The sequence below is a fragment of the Tetrahymena thermophila genome (assembly GCF_000189635.1).
Source record: "Tetrahymena thermophila SB210 genomic scaffold scf_8254597, whole genome shotgun sequence".
Classification (NCBI taxonomy): Eukaryota; Ciliophora; class Oligohymenophorea; order Hymenostomatida; family Tetrahymenidae; genus Tetrahymena; species Tetrahymena thermophila.
This window is the reverse complement of record NW_002476368.1, coordinates 357,274-382,268: the sequence shown is the minus strand read 5'-3', so window position 1 is coordinate 382,268 and position 24,995 is coordinate 357,274. Positions and strand designations below refer to the sequence as shown.

Here is a 24,995-nt window from a genome sequence, read left to right as displayed (position 1 = left end):
ATTTATTTAATTAGTGATATTTTTTAATAAAAAACAATAATTTATCTTAATTCCAAATTTAATTAGTAGGAAAACACTTGTAAAATAAAAAAAAAATATGATAGAATAGAATTAGTAATAAAATTAATATTTAGAAGTATATTAATATTTTCTTATTATTTATTATCTAAACCAATTTTTTATTTCATTAAAAGTCAATAATATCCTCTTTGATTAATCAATCTGCTATTGGTATCGATGAGTCATAAAAATATTTAATTTCATGAATAAATCAAAAATAAATTTCTTTCTTTAACTTTTACTTTTAGATACAGTTTAATAAACTTTTTTATGATATTTTTATAAAATCTATTTTTTTAAATAAAAATATTTTGATCAAGATTTATTATTTTTATTGTTATTATTATTTCATTGAGACAAAAATTAAATATTTAATTTTAATAAAGCAACACCAAAATGGAAAGTGTATGCACAGCTTTAACCAAATGTTCAGATCTTTAAAAAGTGGAGCTTTACTTTGGGTAAGAGTAGTTTTTAATTAATATAATGCCAAAAATATAGATATCAATTAATAATTTACAAGTTTACTTATTACTTTTAATTAAAACTAATACTTTATTAAATTCGAAATATACTTTTTATTTTTGTTAATTATAACTTATTTATATTATATTTTAAAAGAAACAATTGTATAGATAATAAAGGAATAGCAGATTTAACAGCATCATTAGAAAGTTAAACTAAAATCTCTACTTTATTGCTTAATTTCTAGTAATAATTAGTTTTCTATTAGAAATAGTTTTGAAAATTTTAATTTAAAATGAATCAATCAATCCTCAAAAGTTATTTAAAAAGAAAAATCACATTAAAAAGAAAATTTTTTAAATTTTATTATTAATAGCAATTTATTTCAAATAAAAAATTAATTGGGACTACTTTTGTTATAATTTTATTATCTTAAAACTATAATTTATAATTGAGTGTATGGATAATTATAAGTCTGAAGAATCACAGATTTACAAAAAAAAAAAAAATAAAAATGCTAAATTAAAAAATCAGTAAAATTCAAAAGTTTTTAAATTTAAATTAAGTTTATATTCACTGCTAGTGAATTAAGTAAACAGGTGATATTTTGAGGATTAATTTTATAATTAAAAAATTTTCTTTAGAATTAACAATAATTTTTGATTAATTTAATTAAATAAATTAAAGTTTAAACAATATAGGAGAACTTGGTGCATAATGTTTATCTAATTGTTTAATGAAATTTAAATAACTTTAAAACTTAGAGCTTAACTTAGGGTAAAATAAATTGATTAAGTAAGAAATTAAATTGAATTGTTTAAAAAAGCTATAATCATATTGGAAAAATAGGTGCTTAAAGTATACTTTCTGCTTTAGCTCATTGTACTAATCTTTCTACTTTATCACTAGATTTAAAGTAAATTGACTAAAAATAGAGCTATTTTATTAGTGAGTAATTAAAATGAGTTTTTTGTGAATAATTATAATATTATACACAATCAAAAAAACCAACAAAGCCAAGAATTATTAAATATAAATTCAGAAACGCATTAATTATTACTCAAATAATTAATTTGATATAAAGCTCATATTAGTTTACTCTAAGAATTAAGAACACATAGAAAAATCCTTCAAAATATTTTTACAAATTTTATATTTAACTAATTATAAAAGGCATAATAAAATATTTGCATCGAATTTGGATTAATAATTGTGCTTAGATTTAACAAGCTATGAGAATTAATTGAGCTTAAAACTTTCTCTAGAGTATTAATTAGTTTATGTTATCATTAAAATATTTATTATTAACTATATTAAATTTTTCAAGTTCTAAAATAATTTTTAACTTGCATATAAATATTAAGGTATAATAGCAGTAAGTAGTTTTACTAAAATCAATAAGGAGAATTGGGTTTTGCAATTAATTTTATAAATAGCTCAATAATTAGAAGTTTGGATCTTGGTATATAGTAAAAATACATGTCAAATTAGTTTTATTTTGGATTTTAGTTAATTTTTTTTTTTAACTACGAATTTTGAATGACTAAAGTACATTTTTAAAATTTAATTTAAAAAAATTAAAATGAAAAGCTCAATTAATGACTAAGAAGCATATAAACTTGGTTCTATTTTGGCAAATTGCAACAATTTAGAAACTCTAACTCTCAATTTGAAGTAAATATATTTTATTTAAAATATACTTTGCTTTTCTCAAAAAAAATAATTAAAATTTAATATTTATTGTATAAATTTACTATATTAACATTATATTTAAACTAATAAAAAAGGGATAACTATCTCTTATAAGCTTAAGGAGCTTAGAATTTATTTTCTGCATTAAGTTGTTCCTAAACTCTTCAATCTTTGACATTAATGATGCAGTATTTTTTATATTTATTAGAATTTAAAATAAATTTGCATATTATAATAAATAAATCACAGAGTTTTTATTTCAACTTCATCTTAAAATTCTATAATAATTTATCAGTTTATTACTTTCCACTTATTATGATATGTTTAAAAGTATTTTTTATTAAAGACAAGTAAAAATTGGAAATGAAGGGTTAGTAAGCTTGTCAAATTTCCTAAGTAAATGTCATTTACTCTCCAAATTAAATCTATATTTCAAGTAAAAATAATTTTTTAATTCGTTTATAGTTGTAATTGATATTTAATAATATCTTATTTACAATGATTTTTATTTTTATTTTGAATAAAATTCTTCTTAATTATACTAAAACTTTAAATTTATTTTTCTAAAAGCAGAAATTAATATAAAATAACTAAAATATGTTTATTTAAAAATATATTTTTATTTACAAAAAGTTTAGATAATATTGGATTGCAAAGTATTTAAAGCTTCTAACATTCACTTTCTATTTGCTCTAATCTCTCTGATATAGTACTTGAATTGTAAAATGTTATTTTTCTTGCTAAAAATACTTTTATTTATTTCAATTTTTTTTGTTTCTTTCATAATTTATAAATTAAGATATTAAATTAATCAAATAAAATATATACTTACAGAGCTTAAATGGAAAAAGAAGGGATATTCATGTTAGGAAACGCTTTTGGAAATTGCGAAAACTTATCTAAAATTGATATAAATTTAGAGTTAATATTGCTTTTTTTTTATTTAAATTTACCATTCATCTAAAATTTAATTAAAAAACATTTAAAATTAAATTAAAATATCAAGTTATAATCAAATCAATGATGAAGACATAGAAAAGTTTAGCTAATCTTTAATAAAATGTTCAAAACTCTCATGGTTACATCTTAGTCTCATGTAATAAAAATTGTTTTTTTTCTTCAATTTTTGAAGTTAAACTATACTTTTATATTTGATAAATAGTTGGTTAGTTATTTATTATTAACTTAATTTTTTATTAATTAACTTTTAATAATTCATAAAGTGAAAATTCTTTCGGTTTAAAAGGGGCATAAAAGCTTTATGAAAATTTAGTTCTTTGTACTAATCTATCTTCCTTATACCTAAAACTCGGGTATTATCAGCTTTTTAACTCTTTTATAATTTTAAATTACTTTTCTATTTTAATACCTTTTTAACAATTTTTAATATTAACTAAAATATCTAAAGGAGAAACTAACATTCAGAGGGAGATCTTGAGTAAAAAATTTCTTTTTTATTTATTTAGCTTTCTTTTAAATTTGTTAAATTTTATCTTAAACTAAATAAAAGTGGAGAACAAATTGATTTCGATAGCTTGACTCATATAATCGCTAGCTCAGAACATATTACTCTTTATGACATAAGAGCAAATCAATATTTCTACTGAAATATAACTTGATGACTTACTAAATTTAAGTCTAAATATTATCAATTTTTGTTTTGTTTCGAAAAATAAATAAAATAAAATTATTAATATCTTTCATTTTTTTTTTCATATTACAAATATTTCATAAATAAATAAATAAATCAAAATTTATAGTTAATGCTTTTTATTTTAGAGATATATGCGATAAAAATATATTTAATAAAAATAAAACTAAAAAATTTATCTTGTAACCTAATTAATTTAATACAAAGTGACCTTAAAACTTCTATTTGCATGAAATAGCTAGCTAAGATGTTTTTCATAAATTCATAACTTACATATTATTTACAGAGAATTTTGGGTTTTTAATTCTTAAATAACAAAAAATATTTCAATACTTTAAATATTGTAAATTTTTACTTACCCTCTCTATATTTTTACGAACTACGAAGTTTAAAGTAGTAAAGTATACGAATACTTCGTAATACCTCAATCACTAGAATTTCATACCCTAATTTTCAGATATCATTTCTCATATTTCACAAAAAAAGAAGCCAATAATAAATTTTTACTTTTATTAATTAATTTATTAAATTTGTGTTTTATTTTTACAATAAAAAAACAAAAATGTGAGAAGAAGAATTTTTAAATTTTTTACTTTACTATTAATAAAAGCATAATAACTTAATAATTGGTTATGGTTTGTTTTTATTTCTTTTAAATTTAGTATTTCTTATTTAAGTGTTTTTTTTTTTAGATTTTAATCAATTATTTTATTAATAGATAGATAGACTAACTTACTTTTAGGAAAATTTGTATATAAAATAAATAATTAAACAGTAATAACAATTTATTTATGAAAAATCAACAAATTAAAATATAATTATTTTAAGATCACTAATAAATCTATATCATTCACTCTTATATTATATTTAGAATAACTTATTTTAAGTTATTAAATTGTTCTTATGAGATTTATTCCTTCACACTTGATATTGATTTTCTGCTAATCAGAATCCACTTCTACTTTTGTTAAGTATAAAGCTTTTCCAATAGACAAATAAAAAGAATCGTCATAAGAATTGTTTTATTTTTTAACTCATTATCAAGACTTGTAAATGCTTATAATTTAGAAGAAATAAACTATTTAACTATTTTTTCGTCGTAATTTAGTATTCCCTCTGAGCTAGCTAAACTTAGGAGCTACTCTAGCTTCATGTATTTTGAATCTTGCTATTTAAGATCATCTATTTTTACATTTTCTAATTTTTAAGATTCTTTTTTTCTTTCAACAACTATTGATGGTTTTTCATTTTTAGCATTCAATGTAATTTTATTTTCATCAATTTTTTAAATACTCATTGATGCATCAAAATAAGCTTTACTCTTCTGTTATACTAAAGGAGCTTTTTCTTTACATTCATTAAATATGGGTTAGACTGAAGAAGCAGCTTTTTTCATATAAGAAAGGCTACTCTAAGGTCTATTAACAGCTTGAGTTTAAGATAGGCTACTTGTTTATGGGATACCCTTACATTCCATATATATATTATCGTTCTGTTGAATTCCACGAACAGACCTAGGTGCAAAATTAGGAGGAGAAGAAAAAACCATATTAGAACTATATTTAAATGGAGGATTCAAAATATATTATTACATAGCATACACTGGATTGTAATATGCTTTAGGAAGAGATTCAAATTGTGCTCTTTATTAATCATCTATTTTTTAGATAAGACATATCAAGGCTGTATCTTTAGTAATTAATTAGTAGTCTATAGCTTACTGTTCTGCTGATTGAGGGCTTATTTCATTATTCACAGATTAGAATGTTATTTATTAAAGCTTTCCTAATTTAAATACTGATTCTTTAAGTTCTTAGTTGCAAGTAAATGAATCACTACTTTACAATTTGATTTATTTTACTACCTCTTAACTCTTAGAAGAATCATAATATTAAATAGTAATTACTTTCTTTTCTTCGGGGATTTCGTTAATCTTTACAAGAGGTTGAAGGAAGAAATGCAAATTAAAAACTTCTTCTTTTAATATAAAAGGAATATTTTGAGGATTAGGGTAAACTGATTCAAATATTTGCTAATCAAAGGTAACTTTAAATTTATCAAGAGTTGCTGAGATGGTTTTACATAAGATTTTAATGACAATTGATGAAAGATCTTATTCAAATTAAACCATTTCGTGTATTCCCTTTCCAGCAATTGCGCTCTCTTGAATAAGAATTTTATCAGCTGAAGAACCAAATCCTATAAAATGGACTCTGTTTTTCTTATTATTCCTTTTGATTTCTCTAACTACAGATTAGCGATTTTAAACTGCACCGTCTGTAAGCACAAATATTTGTCTATTATAACCTCTTATATTTTAGCCGTAGTAAAAGATATTATTTAATGGAGATAAAATATCTGTACCGTTCATATCAGCACTATAGTCCTTAATTTTATTACAAGCAAATTTAAGTGTTTAGCTATTATATTTCTATGATCTTTCATATAATTTTTTGAAATTGGAACCAAAACTAACAATGTTAAAGTAACTATCTGGGGGTAAACTTTACAGGAAAAGTTGCAAAGCCTCCAAAGCCTTAGTGAGAGGTTTACCTCTCATAGATCCACTTCTATCAATTAAAAATATGTATTCACTTCTTGAGGATTTTAAGTGATCAATTAATTCTTCATTAACTTTATCTTCAAATTGTTCAGTAACGAAATCTTCTCCATTTTATAAAGAAGCTTTAATTGCATCATCTAGTTCTTCAGTTTGTTTTTAATTCATATCTGGTAAGAAGGAAACCATAATAGATTCTCTTTATGGGATGAGAAATTCTTTTACTTTATCTTCTTCATAAATACTACTGTGTCCATATATTACCTAAGGCTCAAACATTCCTTCAAATTGAAATAATACTTTGAAATGGTAATGATCTTATTATTTTTCTAATTTTTAAAGCTAAAATTAGGTGTTAAATTCATCTATGATTTTCTTTTCAATTGGATTCTTTTTATCCATAGCTTCCATTGAAGTTATTTTACCTGTACATTAAATATTAAGCGTGAGAAGATTATTTCCAAGTTTTACTTCTACTTCATTTTCAACATGATCAACTTAAGAAATAGGAATGTTTACAAGATAAAATTTATTTAAATAGGTTTAGAGCTATTAAGAAAAAGTTAAAGTTATTTTAACTTCTTCATTAGGTGGTAAATTTCCTAAGCTTATCTTTAAATATTCATCTTAGTCTAAAGTAGTTAATTCAGCATAAGAAACCAAATTTCCTTCACTCTTGTTTTATTGATACTCTTTTTATGCATTGAATTTTGATTTTACAACTCCCTTTATAGTTTTATCTTAGTATTGGGCTGAGAAAGATTCTAAGCAAATGTCTTCAGAAAGAGGAAACATATACACTGATTCAGAGTATTCATAAGGTTAAACACTTTTAAATGTCTAATTTACAGTCATTTTGAGAATGTTATTAATAACAAAGCAGTTGTATTGCTGCTTTACTAAAGTAGCTGGAACTTATTATTGGTTATTCTATAAATTATAAGTTATTATTATTAACTGCTTGTATAGACCTGTCATGCATTTACAGATTCTCATTTTTTATTTATATTTACTTTGTTATTTTTTAGCTTTTTTATGTTATTCTTATATTTTTTAATTAATCTTTTTGTTGATAATTCTTTATTGGATCTTATATTTGAGTAAATAAATTTAATTAGTTTACATTTGTTATTTATATTTTGTGTCACCTTTAAAAAATCAAAAATTAATTTGTTTCTCCTTTAACAAAATCAAAGAAATTAATCAGTAATTGTTAATATGTAGAAAAGTGAAATGTTATAATTTATCAATCATCTTCTCATAGACAATCAATTTTTTGCTTATCATGTAATTTGAGAATAAAGATATTATTTATTATAAATCCCCTAATTTTTATATTTTATAAAAAAAATAGAGATCAAGTTTCCTTTCATATTAAATAAAATCTTAGAAATAATTAATAAAAATATTTTTTACTTTAAAACAAATATATTATTTTTTATTTTTTGGGTAGGTATGATTGTTGAAAGGTAAGTTTTTTTATTTGAATATAAAATAATTATAATTTGTTAAAAATGGAAATTTTTATTAAAATGTTTGAATTTTTTAATGATATTTTATATAATTAATTTCACAAATATATAATTGTATGCAAAACTTATTCATTTTATTTATCTTTCAATAATTTGTATGTCTTAAACTAGTCTAAAAACCTAAAGCACAAGCAGTTTCAAATTTACTTTGAGGCAGTATTGCTTCATTTATCATTGATGAAACAAATTCATTTTCGAAATCGCATATGATATCAGAGCATCCTTTAATTTGAATAGGCTTATCATTGTAAATCATTTTAATGAATTTTTTAGAGGTTTGCTTATCTTAATAAATTTCAAATAATACTGTGGAAGCAAAAGGAGCATTGCTGTGATTTTTATTATTTGATGGATGGAGCCACTCTTGGAAATCTGTAGTATAGGATGAGTATCCTGCAGCAATTAATACTGCATTAACATTTCCATCACTAGCACTATAAAATCTAAACTTGTATTTTTAATCTCTTACAACACTTATTAAATCATTGAAAATAGTGCTTGTTTACATTTTTAATAAATCTCCACTGTCACTGTTGAAATCTAAGTAAAGTTGTTAGAAGTCATAAACAAAATTCATTTTTAAGATAAATTAATTTGTGAAATTGGATGGCAATTTAATTTATTAGTAAATATCGCAGATGACTGAGTCCCAATAATTAGCAATTACCTTAATTGTGACGTCTTCAACAGTCATGGTGCTTTATAAACCAAACAATTCAATAAATTCTTGTTTAAATTCTCTTAAAGATTCGTCAAATTAGTTGTAAACATCAGTGTTGAAATTGAATGCTTTTAAGACATCATATCCATGGCAAGTGTCAGAGGGTTCTAAAAGTCTTTTATCATCAGGTATCAAAACGTTGATAGGAACATAACTGTTGGGGAGATTTTTACCTTCTAAATTTTCTAAAATCTACTTTCCATCTGCAACTTAAAAAGGGGGCAAATCTGTGCTTGGATTGAATTTCCAATCTTATTACATATTTTCTCCTTTTTGCTAAAATATTCCAAACAGTTAACTCAAAGCGCTTTGTTAAGCTCTATCTGAACTAGTACTAAGTACACTAACATTCTAAGGGCTATAGCTTTTTTTAAATAAAACATTATAATTATTTTTTAAAAGCACTTTTAAAGTAATGTTATTTTACTTCAAAATTATTTTCAATTATTTATTTATTATCATTTTTATATAAAATTATTTAAACCTTTCAAAAAACTAAAGTTCATTTCAATAAATATTTTTATTTAAGCTATTCAAAAAATCTAAATTATTTATTAAAATTATACTAATCAAATAAATTATTTCATTTTTTATTCTAAAATTATTTATTAATTTTGATATGAGAATATATTACAGCTTAAATAAAAAAGTTTTAATATTTCAGCACATTTTTTTAGATTAAAAAATATGTTAAAGAACTTAATTCTTTCTTCATTTACTTAAATATGATATGATACTTTATTAAATGTCTTCAATTTTTATGAACCTTTAAGTAAAATTTAATCTATCAATCTTAATTTACTTTCCATTATTGAATATAGTAGAATTATATCTCCTGTAAAGCTCTTAGCCTATCAAAAAATGTTATCTTTGTCCTACATTAGTAAGTGTGGTCAATGGTACATTCCAATTGGTTCTGTAATCCCAAAGGTCATAAAAAGGAGCACGAGCGCCATGTCTTGAAAGCTCGATTAATTAAATGAGTTCCAAGCCTTCATTTAATGAACTACTTTATATAGTTTGACAAGCAATTAAAATTAAAAAGACAGAGCTAATTGAAAGCTTTAAGTTTTTAGCTATCATTTTTATCAATTATTCTTTTATAAAAGAAACAACAATTCAAACAAATTTTTGTTATTTTAATTAATACTTGTTTTGTCAATACTTGATTAATTTATTATTGATATGTCTATTGATTTTATCAAAATAAAGAGCTGTTTGTTACCACCTTTTAATCTTCTTACTTAATTACTTAAATATATATTATATAAAAATTCATTGGATATGTTTCTATTTTATTATTTTGAATATTCTTGTTTTTATCAAATATTTTGATGACAATAATTAAGTAATTTATATGAGATTGAATTAAATAAATTATAATTTTTAGTATTTTCAAAGAAAAGAAATAATAAATTGATTTATATTTACTAAGAGTATGTCTTATTTTTTTAATAAGCATTTTACTAATTTGATTATATATTTCTTTAAATTAAAACATGATAAATTAATTTTAGTTATTTTTAATTAAATATAAGACTTAAATTTTTGATTATATTACAACTTAAAGCAAATTGTTAATTTCAAAGAATTACTTTACTTAAAATTGAAATCTTTTTTAAAAAATTCTCATAATATTTTAAATTGAAAATGTCAGTTTTAATTGTCATCTAATATTCCTTTCTGCAGTGCTTTTTAAAATATTTCATCAGGTAAGATAGCTTATTTAGTTATTGATGGTACAAATTCATCTTCGAAATCGCATATTAATGATGAACAACCTATAATTTTAACTGGTTAATCATTGTATAACATTTTTATATACTTTTTATTTGTGCTTTTGCTCTGATAGACTTCAAAAAATATCGTGGATGAAAAATAAACGTTATTATAAGAAGCATATTTTGTAGGATTTAACCATTCTTAGAAATCTGTGGTATAATTGATATGTCCAGCAGCAATTAATAATCCATTTAAGTTATTATCACTACCAGAATAGAATCTAAATTTAATTTCACTGTGATTTCTAATAATATCAATAACATCATTGAAAAAAGTTGTAGTTTGCATCTTTAAAAGTTACCCAGAACTACTTTGGTAGTCGATATAAAGTTATGTGAAATCATAAACAAACTATAATTTCTTTATAAATAATTGATCAAATGTTTCAGGAAGAGGAATCTATTCGTAAATATCACAAACTACCGAATCCCAGTGATCAGCTATCATCTTTAAACCAACTTCACTTGGATTAATTTGTAGATTAAATTTTTATACAAACTCTTTTTTAAATTCAGACATTTACTCATCAAACTACTTATATACATCAGTAGTGTAGTTTATTTATTTAAGTTTCTAAATACCTTCGCTATAACTACAAGATTCTAAAAGATAAGGATTATCAGGTTCTCTAACATTTATAGGAACATAACTATTAGGTAGATTTTTATCTTACAGATCGTCAATTAATTTTTTACCTTCTGATAATTTCAAAGGTGGTAAGTCTGTCTAAGGATTAAATTACCAATTTTAATGTACTTTTTCCCCTTTCTAGTAATATATGCCATACAATTAACATAATGCACTTTATTAAGCTCTATCTGTCGAAGTGCACAGAACACTAATCTGCTTTTAATCAAATCTAAATAAAATAATAAATTTATATAAAATGTGTGTTTATCAAATAAATTTCATTTTAAATTAATTTTATTTAATATTTTTTCGAAAGAAATATTTTAGTTAATTCAGTTATCATAAAATAATTGTTTTAGAGTATTTTAGAATCACCAAATGTCTTACAATAAAATTAAATCAAATAAAAAATAAGGGAACTAACAGTATTATTTAACATAAAATTTAGATATTTGTGTTGGTTTCTTAAAATTTGAATAATCCTCATTAATTTTCTACTAAAATAAACATAAAATTTTGATCGATTTATATTTTATTTTGTATTTTTTAAATTTATATACAAAAATTGTTTTAAATTCATATTAAAGAAATCAAATAGTGTATTTCTCTTTCGAAATCCAATCATTAAATTAATTTTAATTTAGGTTTTTTGCAATTTTTTTCGCTTAGGATTATTTAAAAATAATAATGCCTTCTTCAATATTAATGTTACAAAATAATTTATAATTTCACTAATTTAATAAGATTTGAATTTGAAAAAAAAAATGAAAATTTATTTAAGCTTTTGATTTATGAAAATGTTTACTTGCCGTTGTTAAATATTGTTGATTGATATCTTTTGTAGATTTCTTAACCTATGATATAATGCTGCCTCTATCCAATAGGAGTTAGCGCCTGTAAAGGAAGAGTCCAATTATATCTATAGTCCCATATATCATAATATGGAGAGCGGGATCCATGTCTAGCTACTTCTATAAGTTAAATAAGTTCTAAATCCTAATTGATTTTGCTATCTTCCATCGCTTTAATTTTAACTATTAAAATATGTAAAACTCTACTTTTTGTATCAACTTTTATATCTAATTAGCCTTTTTATCACCAATTAAGTAATTTTAAATAGCGATTGAATTAAGATACTTACTAAAATAAAAAAAGAATATGATAAAAATTCAAATCTTTAAAATAATGAATTTATTCATAAATTAAAAACGGAAATTCTTAAAAAAACAGACAGATCTACATAACTAAAATAAAACTCATTTGAAAGATATAAATTATTTTGCTAAAAATTAATTTTTATTATTCATAATATTTTTAATCATATATTAAATGAATATTAATGTTGTAATAAGATAAAATCCAATAAGAAGACAATAATTAATATAATGTAAGATATTTATCATTTATTATCATTATTATAATAGAATCATGTGATATTAAATTATTTATCTATTGAAATTTGATTAAAAATATTTTCATACAATTGCTAACACTCATTTTGGTATTTATCAATCTTTCTCATTTTATAAAGGTAGAATAGTGATTTCTTCATATTTTTTTTAAAAAAATATAGTTTAGAAAGGTTGTAAATGGCGTGTGAGTCGGTAGGGTACTGCTTCAAATATTTTTTGAAGTAGAAAATAGCATTTTTGAAATTATTATTTAGCATATAAACTGTGGCTAAGTAGTATAAATAAATATATTTTTTATTATTTAGTTGTATGCAAGATTTATATGCTTTGATTGAATTACTGTAAAGCTTTTATTTTTGAAAAATGGTACCAAGTCTAAAATATTTTGAATCATCATATGGATTTAATTCTAAGCTTTGTTCAATAAATTCTACTGCCTCTTGAAACATGCTTATTTCTTCATAGATACTTGCTAATTTATTCAAGCAGTCACCATGGTGTGAATTTAACAACAAGCATTTTAGCAAGTATTCTATCTACATTTATTGTTAATCTAAATCTGATTATAAGCTTAAACCATAAAAATAATATATATTTGAATCTTGTATTTCTTCTGTATCTTCTGTTATTTAAAGGCACTTATTTAAAGCATTTTCTGTTTCTTCATCTTATAAAAAGCTATCAATAATGACAGCATCTTCAATCAAAAGATAATTTTTCTTAGTTATTTAAGTGCTTATTATTTAATAAAATAATTTAATCTATGATCAATTCACAAATTATGTTTACTATTTATCACTTTCTTGTTAATAAAGTGAATCTTATTTATTAGCTTCAAAAATATTCATTATTTAATGAATTCGTTCTTCTTATTATACAACTTATTTAATTTCAATCAACTTTTGGTGATCTAATGTTCCTGTTGTTAAAACAAATAATAATTTTATATAAATAATTGACATCTCAAACATACTTTTAAATTTATTAAAGAAAATAAATAATAATTTTCTAATATTCTTCTATGAATGAATGGATGAAAAATTTAAAATATTATTTTCCTATTGAATTTTTATGTGGAATATTCATTTATATATTTCATATTTTAATAATTTATTCAATTATTTTTTTAAATTTTTGGATTGAATAATAATAATTTATTTATTTAATTAATTAATTACTCAATTTTTAATAAAAATCTTCATAGAGATAATTTAGAGATGTTGCATCCTTTTCAGAAGTAATTTAATTGATTAGACTAACTAAATCAGAGTCAAGTAAATTTATATGTTCTATGTAGTTAGATGTAAAATTTAGCAGAATTTAAATAATGCATGAAAATAGATCAATTGTATCAGGATTTTTCTGTTATGCTTTTTATTCCTCTGAAAATACAGATATTTCACCTAAATTTAGAATTTATAAATTATATAAAAAAGATATGCAAACTATTTTTTTACCTAATATTCCTTTGTTATCGTGTACAAACATATTACTAACTTTTAAATTATAATACTCGATTCCTTGGCTCTTCATCAAAAAAAAAATATCTATGTAATCTATCAAGATTGAAGCTAAATTAGTATAATTTTATTCATGTTTAAGATAATTTTGTATTGATCCTCCTATTTATTTATTCACAATTCATTCCAAAAAAATTACTTAAAATACAAAATATTCAAATAATAAATACCATTAGGAATTTGTATGCAAATACTAAAATGACCATTTAGAATACCTACACCATAATGAGATAAAAAAGCTTTCTTTTTATAAATATTTTCTTCAAAATTTCTGTTTCTTTTTAGATCTAAAGTAGCATTATAGACAAAATCAAGCATTGATAAAGAGGAGTTATACAATTTCAAAACACACTTTCTTTTTGATTATTTCTACTTGCAAATTCTTATGCTGATAGTTTAATCTACCTAATCCTCATCATCAATAATAAATTCTTCCTCCCTTAGGTTAAAATTTCTATAAGTTTCAACCCAATTTAATATTTTCGCTTATTTCATAATTAAGTAACATAAATATTAATATTTTGATAATCATAATAATTTAAGTAAATTAATAGAAACTCTAAAAAATATGATTAATTATTACATATAAAATTCAATTAATGCTATTCAAATATATTAAATCAAATTATAAATATCTATTTAATGATAACACATTAGCTATAATTTTAAGATGCTAATTTTCTTACCAGCTTTTTTATAACTTTTAAAATATTTTTAAGCTAAAATTGAGCTCAATACAAAATTCTTAAAATTTAAATTCATTTAATTCTAACCTACCATACATATATACATTGATAATAAATGATAATGAGTAAATATTAATATTTTTTGAAAATAAAAAAAATATATTAGTTAATATTTAATCAGAATAAGAATGAAAGATATTTTAAGCAAACAAAAAAGTTAAACTTTATTTAAAGATAATTTTATAAAAAAAAAAAACATACAAATAAATAAATGTTTTTAAAAAATTTTCACTAATTTTTAAAAGAATGATACAAAAAAAGAAAATAAGAAAATTAAAAATTTCTTAAGTGACGTAAGCACAAACTAAAAAAGATGATTCAATTTTCTGCCATCTAACTTGGTACCACTCTTTTCCACTACTACAAAAATAAAACAACAAACTAAAATTATCAGTAAGCAACTATATCATGAAGAACATACATAAAACAGTTCATATATATATAAATGAGTTCTTTTTCAAAAATTTATTTATTTTTTGATTTTCTTAAATAAAAAAAATCTTTTTCATTTTGATCAAAAGTTATGTTCGCTCTATTCACAACATATATATGAATTACTACTCATTTCTAATATATTTTTAAATATTTATTAAGTAGTTAATTTTTTTGAAATTAAAATAAAATAATTTAAAAATTACTTGAAGATTTAATGAAAGTAAAATTATTATTTTTAAATTTTAACATAGTTAATATCATTTTTTGTTTATTCTATTAATTGAAGATACGATTCTCTAATCTAATTCTTCAAAACTTTCATTTTTTAAATATTTTGATAAAAAAATATCCAAATATTTAATCTGTAAGTCGAGTGACTATAGAATAGCGAGCTGACTTTCATAAAAATTCTAACAATCTATTAAAAAAAGAAATTAATGATTAAAAAATTTTGAAAATAAAAATAAAATTATACTTTTTTCATAATCGATTGCCTATTAATTATTTTATATTTCTAAATACTACGAAGAGCAGCCTACTAACTATATAGCTGCCAACTATTCTTTACTTAGTATAAGTAGGATAGCTTTCTTCAAAAAAATTACATCTTTATACAATTAAAAAATGTCTAATTATTAATTGACCTACCCTTCAATTAGTTTTTTGTTGAAATGGTTTTCAGTGTTTTTGTTTTTAACCTTTTTGAATAATCTACATATATTAGAAATATTAGGGAACCTAATTTAAGTTTAATAAAGGTTATTTTAAATATTAAATAATTTAATAATTTACTTAACCATATAAATTGCTCTTTAAACACTCTTTAAAAAATTTTTATTTTAAATAGCTTTAAACTTTTATTTATAGTACTATTAAATTTTCTTAATATTTGATTCTGGAATGCAGCAACTTTTATCTTTCTAATGTTCTGTAGAATAAATTGGTATTTTTGCATTATCTACGCTATAATTTATCAGATTAGATTTTGTATTTTTTAAATTTAAGCCTAATTTTTTAATTGAATTGAATTGATAGTTACAGTTTTTACTATTAGCTGCTGTTTTCTAAATAGGAGATGCAATTTTTAATTAGAATTTAAATTATTTTGATTCATTTAATCTTCTATTTTCATCTAATTCGTCTTTACCAGTAGAAAATGTGAGGTTATTATATTCTACAGATTATCTTGATTTAGCTTTAAAAGATGGGACGATGATGCTTTAGCTGATTTCGCTATTTTCAATTTCATTTAGAGCTTCAGTTTGACTCTATTTAGTTTCTAAATCCATATCTTACTTTTTCTCGAAAAATTTATTTTCTGACAATATTTGTTCATATGTGTCTTAAAACATATTTTATAAAAAGAAGAATAGTAAGTTTTTTTCAATCATTTTTCTCGAAACAAATTTTGCAAAAGCTCCGAAAGTCATTGAAAGAGCAAATGTACTGCTAACTAATGCCAAAACTTCAGGAAAAGTAGGGAATGAAATTTAAATTTACTACAAAATTTCATCAAGTTGCAAAATAACTTCTAAGTAGGCAAAATTTTAATTAAAATTAAATTGTTAATTCTACTAATCGTATTATATTGGAGCAGAGAATTATGTTTCTTTTTAAAGAATAAAACCTTAATTTATTGAAGTTTATTGCATTTAAGTCTTAAAAGTGCTTACCACTTACTAATCTGAAGAAGTGAAAATCATTGCATTTCTGTAGTTTACCTATGGTTGAAGAGACGTTATATTAAACTAAGAAGTGTACAACTTAATACGGAAACCCGATGTATCGCCATTAAGTAAAGAGTTTATATCTTCTTAGCTAGCACAATTATTAGCCGTGCTTTATTTAAAGTCATTTACTTAGTAACAGCCATACACAAGTATAATAACAGTTGATAAGATGTCCTATTAGGTTTTTAAAGTCAGATATTTATTCTACAAGATTTAAAAGTCTAAGCAACTAAATCCTTTAAGTGATGGATTTTGGCATTAAGTTATATTTAGAAGGGTAATATTACTTTATGTTTAGTTTTAATAAGTGAAAAGTGCACTAAATTAAAGATATGTTTTATTATTTTTTGCTTAGAGATCATCTAAATTTTTGTTTGTGTCATACTCATATCTAAAAGCTATTAGATCCTAATGGAGAGGAACATCTATTTGTTCATCTGTAATAAAGCTCTAAGATCTAAATTTTGGGTTAATTTAATTAGTCCCATATTACCAACTTAAATAGATCAAATAGGATACAGTTGATACAATGATCATAATTGATAATAATGCTCCAATAAAAGTTCCTTTTTTTATTGATGAATTTCCTATATAGAACATAAATGGTTACGAAAAAAAATCAAATGAAACAAAATTCATTTTTTTTATTTATTTATATCTATATTTGTTTGTAGTTTGTTTTGTATTTTACTTTAATTAATTTCTACTATTTACTATTTTAATTATAAAGCTTAATAATTATCCCATAGCTTATTAAAATTTTGCAAAATATGTCTTTTCTGCTTCGAATATAGAATTTTAAAAAAATATAACATGAAAATATTTGATACCTAATACATCTATTCTAATTATATGTTCACATTTCAAGAAAAAGTAATTAAAATATTAAAATAATTTTCATTAAAAAAATAAAATAAATTAAAGGTGAAATAAGAATTAAAAATATATCATCAAAGTAATTAAAATAATAAACAAGAGTGAATTCATAAATAATATCACAGATGAATGTCTTATTTAATTAATAATGTAAATATATGTATTCTACTCAAAAATATCTAAAATAAAAAATATCTAATTCAATTTCTGTTTGTCTATCAAAGTAGAATTTTGATAAATGCTATTAAAATCAATTAAGAAAGGCATATTTGACTTTTAATTTTTCATTATTATAATTTTAATTATTAGCAAATCAACTTTTGAAATAATTTTTTTTCAAAAAAATAACCTTATGATAAAAAATTATTTTCTAATTTTAGATAAAATACAAACAAAGACATTTTTTAACTTAATGAGTATATAGATAAAAACGAACAAAAAATACATTTGATTATATTACAATACAATTTCTTTTTATATAATACTATTAGATAATAATAATAAAGAGGAATATTATTTATCTATTATTGAAAAAGATTCTAGATAGACCTCATTCTTTTTTGAATAAATTTAAACACTTGCTTTTTATATTATTATAATATTATTTAAAACTATTACATATTAATAATAAAGAGGAATATTATGTAGCTATTTTTGAAAAGTTTCTAACTAGATTTCATTCTTTTTTGAATAAATTTAATTAGTTACATTATATATACACATTTACTAAATACAATGAGTAGTGCTGCTAAAGAAATAATATCTATTATAAAATACTTAAAAAAGAAAAATTACCTTTTTTTAAGAATAAAATTGAAAGTATTAGCTTATTTATAATGTTTTGGTTTTATATTTTTGTTAAATTATTTTGAAATAAAATTATTCATAAACACTAACTAAGACATTAAATTCTTTAGAAAAATTGTAATTAAAGAAAACTTTCTTATTAATTTTGATTTTAGTTTTCTTATTACAAATATTTTATCTTACTTTATTAATTAATAAAGAAACTATGAATGCTTGAAGAGACAAACCATCGTAATTTGTCAGTAGAATGTCTAATTACAAATAAATAAAAACTCAAAATTGCATTTAAAATTAAGCATTCAGAATTAAAACAATTCAAGATTCTAATTACAAAAAAATTAAAACTCAAAATTGTGTTGTAAAATAAATGAAATAAACATGTAGCTAACATTCAACAAATAAATAGAAATATTTCAAAATTATAAATAATTAATAAAAAAAAATTAATAAATACAAAATAAAATTTGCAAAAAAAGAAAAGAAAATCATGTTTTTTTCTGAATTAACTTCATTTATTAATTTATTCACTAAATAAGGAATTGATTTTGAAATAAATAATGACCAAGTAAAGCAATATGTCAACTAAAGCATATCTCCAGAAAATTAAATACAGTTAACTGATAACCTCATAAATTAATAATTTCTCTAAAATGAGTAAACATAGAAAGTTTAGAAACAAAAAATTAATCTAACTAAACTTTGCTTTTCTTTAACTTAAAAAAGCTTTTTCATAGGACTTGCTTATTAATGTTTCCAAAATATTATTGGGTTTTTAGGAATCTTTATTTTAGATTAAATAACTGACAACTTAAAAAATTTTGAACAAGACAAGCAGTTTATCCTTCTGGTTGAGCTCATAAGTTTAGTATTATGCTTTTTTGTAAGAAGTGTTTTGTTTTCGAGGTTTAGTTGGAATTAAGCTGTCTGGAGATCATAAATGAAAGCAACTCTTTAATACCTAATTTTTAAGAGATCCTTGAAATAAGAAATAAAACTTGATAATCAAATCGATAAAAAAGGGTAGAAAGAAAATACAGAAAAAGCTAGTTAAAGTCCAGAAATATTAAATTTGATGACTGTAGATTAAGAACATGTTTTAGAAATGTATTTTGGAATAATAGAAACAACTAGCGGCATTTTAATTCTTGCAATTGCACTCTATCTTATTTATTTAAAAATCGGCTCATCTGTACTTACAGGAATATATGTGATGATCGGCGCTTTATTTTTCAACATGATTCTAACAATATTTTTAGGCGTAACTATTTACTTTAAGGATAAAATTTTTATATCTTAGCTAATTTTTTACAAATATTATTAAATAAAAGGTTATATTTTAAGTTACTCTAAAAAGAAAAGATGAAAGAGTGTAACTAACAAAGGATGTTCTTTCTGGCATTAAAAATATCAAATACTTTGGTTGGTAACAAATTTTTGAGAACAAAATAAGTCTTCTAAGATAAAAGGAGTAGAAGTCTCTCTTATAGGTTAGGATTATGTTTGCCTTAGTTACTATGTTTTGGTCAAGTATAAGCTATATTCTTCTCTATACATTTTTAATTAAATATGTTGATGATGATAATTCTATTTAATAGACTAATGTATTCACAATAATAGCTTTATTTGGTTATTTAACTTAGCCTTTATCAAGTTTACCATGGGCTGTTAGTAGTATTATCTAATCTTTCGTTTCATTCAACCGAATAAATTAATTTGTTAATTCAGAGGTCTGTTTAATTGACAGAAGTAAATAAAAACATTTCTTCATTTTATTAATTTTTATTATATTAAAAATGATTTAGATAGTCAAATTTAAGAAGATAACGATTTTGCAATAGAAATTATAAACAAAAAATTTGACTGGTCTTTTAAAAATAGATTAGATAAAGATTAACATTTTAATGAAATTGATTAAGATTAATTAAAAAAAAATGACATCGAAAATTAGTCTGATATAAATTTGAATGAAGAGCTAAAATCAAGATTAGTAGAAAATCATGAAAGTAGCTAAATAAATAATGTTAATTCTGAAAAAAATAATTTTGAGATCTATATTCCTTCTCTGAAAATAAAAAAGGGGACTCTTAACTTTATTATAGGAGAAATAGGTAATTAAAATCTATTTTAATATATTGAGTTTTTTATTGATTTAAAATAATTTTTTTCATGAAACAGACAAATTTGGGGATAAAAAATAAATTAAAATCAAGAATTTCAATTTAAAAAAATTTTTTTGATGTAATTAATTTTTGAAATTTGCAATCAAAGAAAAATTTTTAAAAAGGCTAAAATTAATTAAAAATTTGATTAAAAAATTATAAAGATTAATTTAAATTAAAATTATAAATATCATTCATTAACTAAATTATTTTATAAAATCATTCACTTTTACATAAATTATATTCAAAACATCAGCCATTCAAAAAAATAGTGATCTCAAGTCACTAAATTTTTGAATGGCATTTGGCTATAATATAAAATTAAATTTAAGTAAAATAATTGTTTATATTTAATAGGTTCAGGAAAAAGCAGTTTACTTTTAGCTGTTTTAGGAGAAATGAATGAATAAAATTTACCTTATAACTTATATGAATCTTCATAATCTTATGAATCTTATTTATAAACTTAAGGCTAAAATAAAATAATTCTGGGTGGAAAAATATCATATGTCTCTTAAAATCATTGGCTATAAAATAAATCAATTAGAGATAATATTTTGTTTGGAAAAGAGCATGATGAATAATGGTACAACATATGCTTGGATGCTTGTTAGCTATTAGAAGATTTAAATTCATTCAAAAATAGAGATTAAAAGCTCGTAGGTCCTGATGGAAGCAATTTAAGTGGTGGATAAAAGTAGAGAATCGCTATATGCAGGGCGGTTTATTCAAAAAGTAATATCTATTTATTTGATGATATATTTAGCAGTCTTGATATTCATGTAGCTGATTAAATTTATGAAAAAGTAATTCAACAAATTTTAATAAATCAATTAAAATGCACTGTGCTTTTTGTGACTTCTCACTACAAAATTATATAATAGTCTGATGCATCTCAGAATATAATCTATATTGAAAAGGGAATAATAACTCTAGATAAAGATATTATAGCTAACTATTTATCCAAATCCGAATCATTCTTATCTCAAAATATACTCTCTAATTCATTAAGTAAAGAGAAGTTAAGTTCAATTTAAAATTAAAATAACTTCAAATTTCAAGTAAAGATCTAATTTTTTAATTTATTTTATTTATTTAGCATTCATTTGATTATGTGTTTTTTCAGATCAAAAGTAATAAATAATTTTTAAAGGAAGAAGAGGAAAAAATTGATGATAATGAGAAAGATGATGTAGAAGAAAAAAGAGAGAAAGGTAACATAAAATGGGAAACTTACTTAACCTATCTAAAATCATTAGGATTAATTTTATTTTTGCTTTTTGTTTTGCTGGAAATAACTGCTTAAGCAAGCTTTATACTAATTGATTTTTGGCTAAAGGATTAATCTCAGGATATAAATGATAGATAATTAAGTTTTTTAAATGACTATTTTCATGGTTTTAGAAATACATTTACTTTTTTAATTTTAGCAAACTTAGCATTTTAGTTTTTTAAAATGCTTATATATGTCTTTTCAACCTAAAAAAGTTGTTGTATGCTTTTTAAAAATCTAAATTAATCAATCATGAGAAGCAAAATGAAATTCTTTGACGAAAATCCATCTGGAAGAATAATTAATAGAGTTTCAGAAGACTTAATCTAAGTTGACCAAGCTTTACCCTTTATACTTTTGATTTTGATAACTCAAATATCAACTACCTTATGGTAAATTTAATTAATATTTCATTTAACTATTAAAATTAGCTGCTAATTTTATTATTATTTATTTTTTTATAAAATTAGAAGCATTTTATATTCTATTTTATATAAAAATTTTGTAAAAAAATGAATAAAATTTTAAATATTAAAGGTATGCTATAGGAATATGCATACAACTTCCTTGGATAATATTGTTGTTTTTCATCGGATTTTTCATGACATTTAGAATTTAGAAAAATTTTAAGGTTGCTAATAGAGAAATTAAAAGGCTTTTGACAGTGAATGAAGGAAAGCTGTTAAACCAAATATAAGAGTCATGCAAAGGGCTAATAATCATAAGAGCGTTTAGTTAATAAAAGTAAATGTTATAAAATTACTTAGATTGTCTTTACAATTATTCTAAATCATATTTACTTTCGTAAGGACTTTAAGCTTGGATAATGATTAGATTGTTGATGATTAATAGTTTAATTTTGGGATTCATAGTTATAACAGCTATCTTTTTTATTTTCTTTTAATTGACAACTTATTTTTCTACTGTGTCTATGTGTTTAACTTATGCAATGACTATATCAGCAGTTTTCTGTGAATTAATTTTTTCTTTTTTCAACCTAGAATAAATTTTGGTTAGTGTAGAAAGACTTAGATAGTACTTTGATAATTATTAAGAATAACCTGAAATTAAGATTTGTGAATAAGACACATAACCAATTACTTAAAGTAGCATTAAAAAATCAAAATAAATAAAACATACTATCATAAATGATATACCAGCCTTTTATTCAGAAGATAACAGAGAAAATTATCATTTAATATTTGATAATGTTTTCCTTAGTTACGATAAGTAAGACTATCATTAAGTGTAAAAAAATGAAGTTTAAGTAGAATATCCTGTATCGTTTGCTTTAAAAGGGTTATCATTTAAGATCAAGAAAGGAGAAAAAGTGGCCTTCTATGGAAGAACTGGAAGCGGAAAAACTTCAGTATTAAACGCTTTGTTTAATTTATATTAAATTGAAAAAGGAAATATTTACATAGAAAATAGAAATATAAAGCTTTTGTCTATCAACGAACTCAGATCTAAACTATCAATTATTCCTCAGTTTGGTTTTGTTTATGAAGGAACTTTGTTAAATAACTTAGATCCACTAAACTAAATGTAAAAAGAAGATATACTGCAAATTTTAAATTAATCCTAATTGAATATAAAGGGCTGTCTTTAGGATACTCATTTTAATTCAAAATAAAATAATTTAAATGAAAATGAAGATAGTAATAACAACAATAACGTTAATTTAGACTTATAAATTTAATAATCTGGATAGAATTTATCAAATGGAGAAAAACAAATTATAAACTTTTTCAGAATTTTACTTTAAAAAGCTGATATTGTTTGTTTAGATGAAGCTACTTCTAATATGGATCCTCATGCTGATAAGCTTCTGCATAAACATCTGTTTGAGTTTAGTAAAAATAAAACTTTGATTGTGATAGCCCATCGTTTAGAAAATATCAAAAATTTTGATAGAGTTTTTGTTATGGATTCTGGAAATATAGTAGAGCAAGGTCATATTGACTAGTTAATTTAACATGAAAATGGGTTTTTTTCTCATTTAAAAGAGACTCTTTGATTCAAATATTTAATAAAAAATAAATAAACATTCCAAAACAAATAACATTTTTAAGGAAAAAAGTTAAAAAAATTTTAATAATTTTTATATTTTTATTTTCCAGTTTGTTTCAAACTAATATTTTAAAGACACTTTAATAAAATTTCTTAGTAAACAAATTAAAATCGAATATAAAAAATACATTTTTAATGTTTTTGTTCAGCTTTAAAAGATTAAAACAACATGAAATATAAAATTAATCGATATGATATAAATTGAAGAAATATTTTTTTTAATTAGAGCATAAATAACATTTGTATGAAATAAAATCAATTGTAAGTAATTTTCTTTTTCAAGTTTATATTTGAACATCTTTTTGCCATTTTATAGAGTTTGGTATCTGTTGTTTTTAATTTGTTTAAGTAAAATTAGTTTATTATCCTAAAATCATTTTCAGTTTCTTAATTTTGTTATAAATAAATTTTGTTCTGCTAAGCAACTTCAAAGTAGCTTTAGAGTCTTTTCCAATTTTTTTAAGTTCTAAAATACCTTTTTAATATTTTATTCAAACCTAAGATTGCTACAACTTTATACCAAAATTTTGATTTGCTTTACAAGAATATTAAGAATTTGATATAGTTCCTTTTTAAGTTGAAATTGAATAAAATAAACATATTGTAAAGCATAAATAAAACTAAAACAGCAATTATAGCAGTAACAATAGACTATGTATACTTTTGATCATATACTTATTATACAAAATTTAAGCTTAAACAAACTATAGTAATAGATTGAACTTTAAAATCTAGGACATTCATCTTTTTTTATCTATAAGGTTAACCTTTTTGTATAATAAATAATTATAAAATAAATTTAACAATAAAATAAAAAATGAATAATTTATTTTTGATATATATATTTAAATATAATAATAATAAATAAAAAAAT

General features: G+C 21.5%; 6 protein-coding genes across 6 annotated transcripts; 2 read left to right on the top strand and 4 right to left on the bottom strand. All coding sequences in view use genetic code 6, as the record gives it.

The window, feature by feature from the left end:
• Positions 1-456: 456 nt before the first annotated feature.
• On the top strand, positions 457-3,824 carry TTHERM_00344280 (kinase domain protein; the record flags this gene model as incomplete). Its single annotated transcript, XM_001018473.2, has 15 exons — positions 457-521; positions 682-771; positions 1,213-1,302; positions 1,352-1,441; positions 1,699-1,791; positions 1,890-1,994; positions 2,116-2,199; positions 2,313-2,405; positions 2,564-2,653; positions 2,851-2,937; positions 3,052-3,138; positions 3,224-3,313; positions 3,441-3,530; positions 3,626-3,655; positions 3,728-3,824. The coding sequence occupies 15 exons, from the start codon at positions 457-459 to the stop codon at positions 3,822-3,824; spliced, it is 1,281 nt and encodes a 426-aa protein (XP_001018473.2).
• Positions 3,825-4,710: 886 nt separating this feature from the next.
• Positions 4,711-7,499, bottom strand: TTHERM_00344270 (type A von willebrand factor domain protein). The gene has a single exon (XM_001018472.2). It carries the CDS (start codon positions 7,422-7,424, stop codon positions 4,719-4,721), a length of 2,706 nt encoding a protein of 901 aa, XP_001018472.1. The 5' UTR covers positions 7,425-7,499; the 3' UTR covers positions 4,711-4,718.
• A 546-nt stretch (positions 7,500-8,045) lies between these two features.
• On the bottom strand, positions 8,046-9,764 carry TTHERM_00344269 (histidine phosphatase family (branch 2) protein; the record flags this gene model as incomplete). The annotated part of the gene is made up of 2 exons (XM_001470810.2): positions 8,046-9,045; positions 9,484-9,764. The coding sequence occupies 2 exons, from the start codon at positions 9,762-9,764 to the stop codon at positions 8,046-8,048; spliced, it is 1,281 nt and encodes a 426-aa protein (XP_001470860.2).
• A 570-nt stretch (positions 9,765-10,334) lies between these two features.
• Positions 10,335-12,188, bottom strand: TTHERM_000344268 (histidine phosphatase family (branch 2) protein; the record flags this gene model as incomplete). Its single annotated transcript, XM_012798219.1, has 2 exons — positions 11,899-12,188; positions 10,335-11,322 (listed from the first exon to the last, which is right to left on the bottom strand). Exons 1-2 carry the CDS (start codon positions 12,111-12,113, stop codon positions 10,335-10,337), a joined length of 1,203 nt encoding a protein of 400 aa, XP_012653673.1. The 5' UTR covers positions 12,114-12,188.
• Positions 12,189-12,519: 331 nt separating this feature from the next.
• TTHERM_00344230 (tetratricopeptide repeat protein) lies at positions 12,520-17,536 on the bottom strand (the record flags this gene model as incomplete). Its single annotated transcript, XM_001018468.2, has 7 exons — positions 12,520-13,240; positions 13,295-13,424; positions 13,684-13,908; positions 13,963-14,127; positions 14,196-14,510; positions 15,682-15,944; positions 15,999-17,536. The coding sequence occupies 7 exons, from the start codon at positions 17,534-17,536 to the stop codon at positions 12,520-12,522; spliced, it is 3,357 nt and encodes a 1,118-aa protein (XP_001018468.2).
• A 2,020-nt stretch (positions 17,537-19,556) lies between these two features.
• Positions 19,557-24,068, top strand: TTHERM_00344220 (ABC transporter family protein; the record flags this gene model as incomplete). The annotated part of the gene is made up of 6 exons (XM_001018467.2): positions 19,557-19,877; positions 19,948-20,365; positions 20,422-20,727; positions 21,136-21,839; positions 21,905-22,443; positions 22,589-24,068. The coding sequence occupies 6 exons, from the start codon at positions 19,557-19,559 to the stop codon at positions 24,066-24,068; spliced, it is 3,768 nt and encodes a 1,255-aa protein (XP_001018467.2).
• Positions 24,069-24,995: the final 927 nt, after the last annotated feature.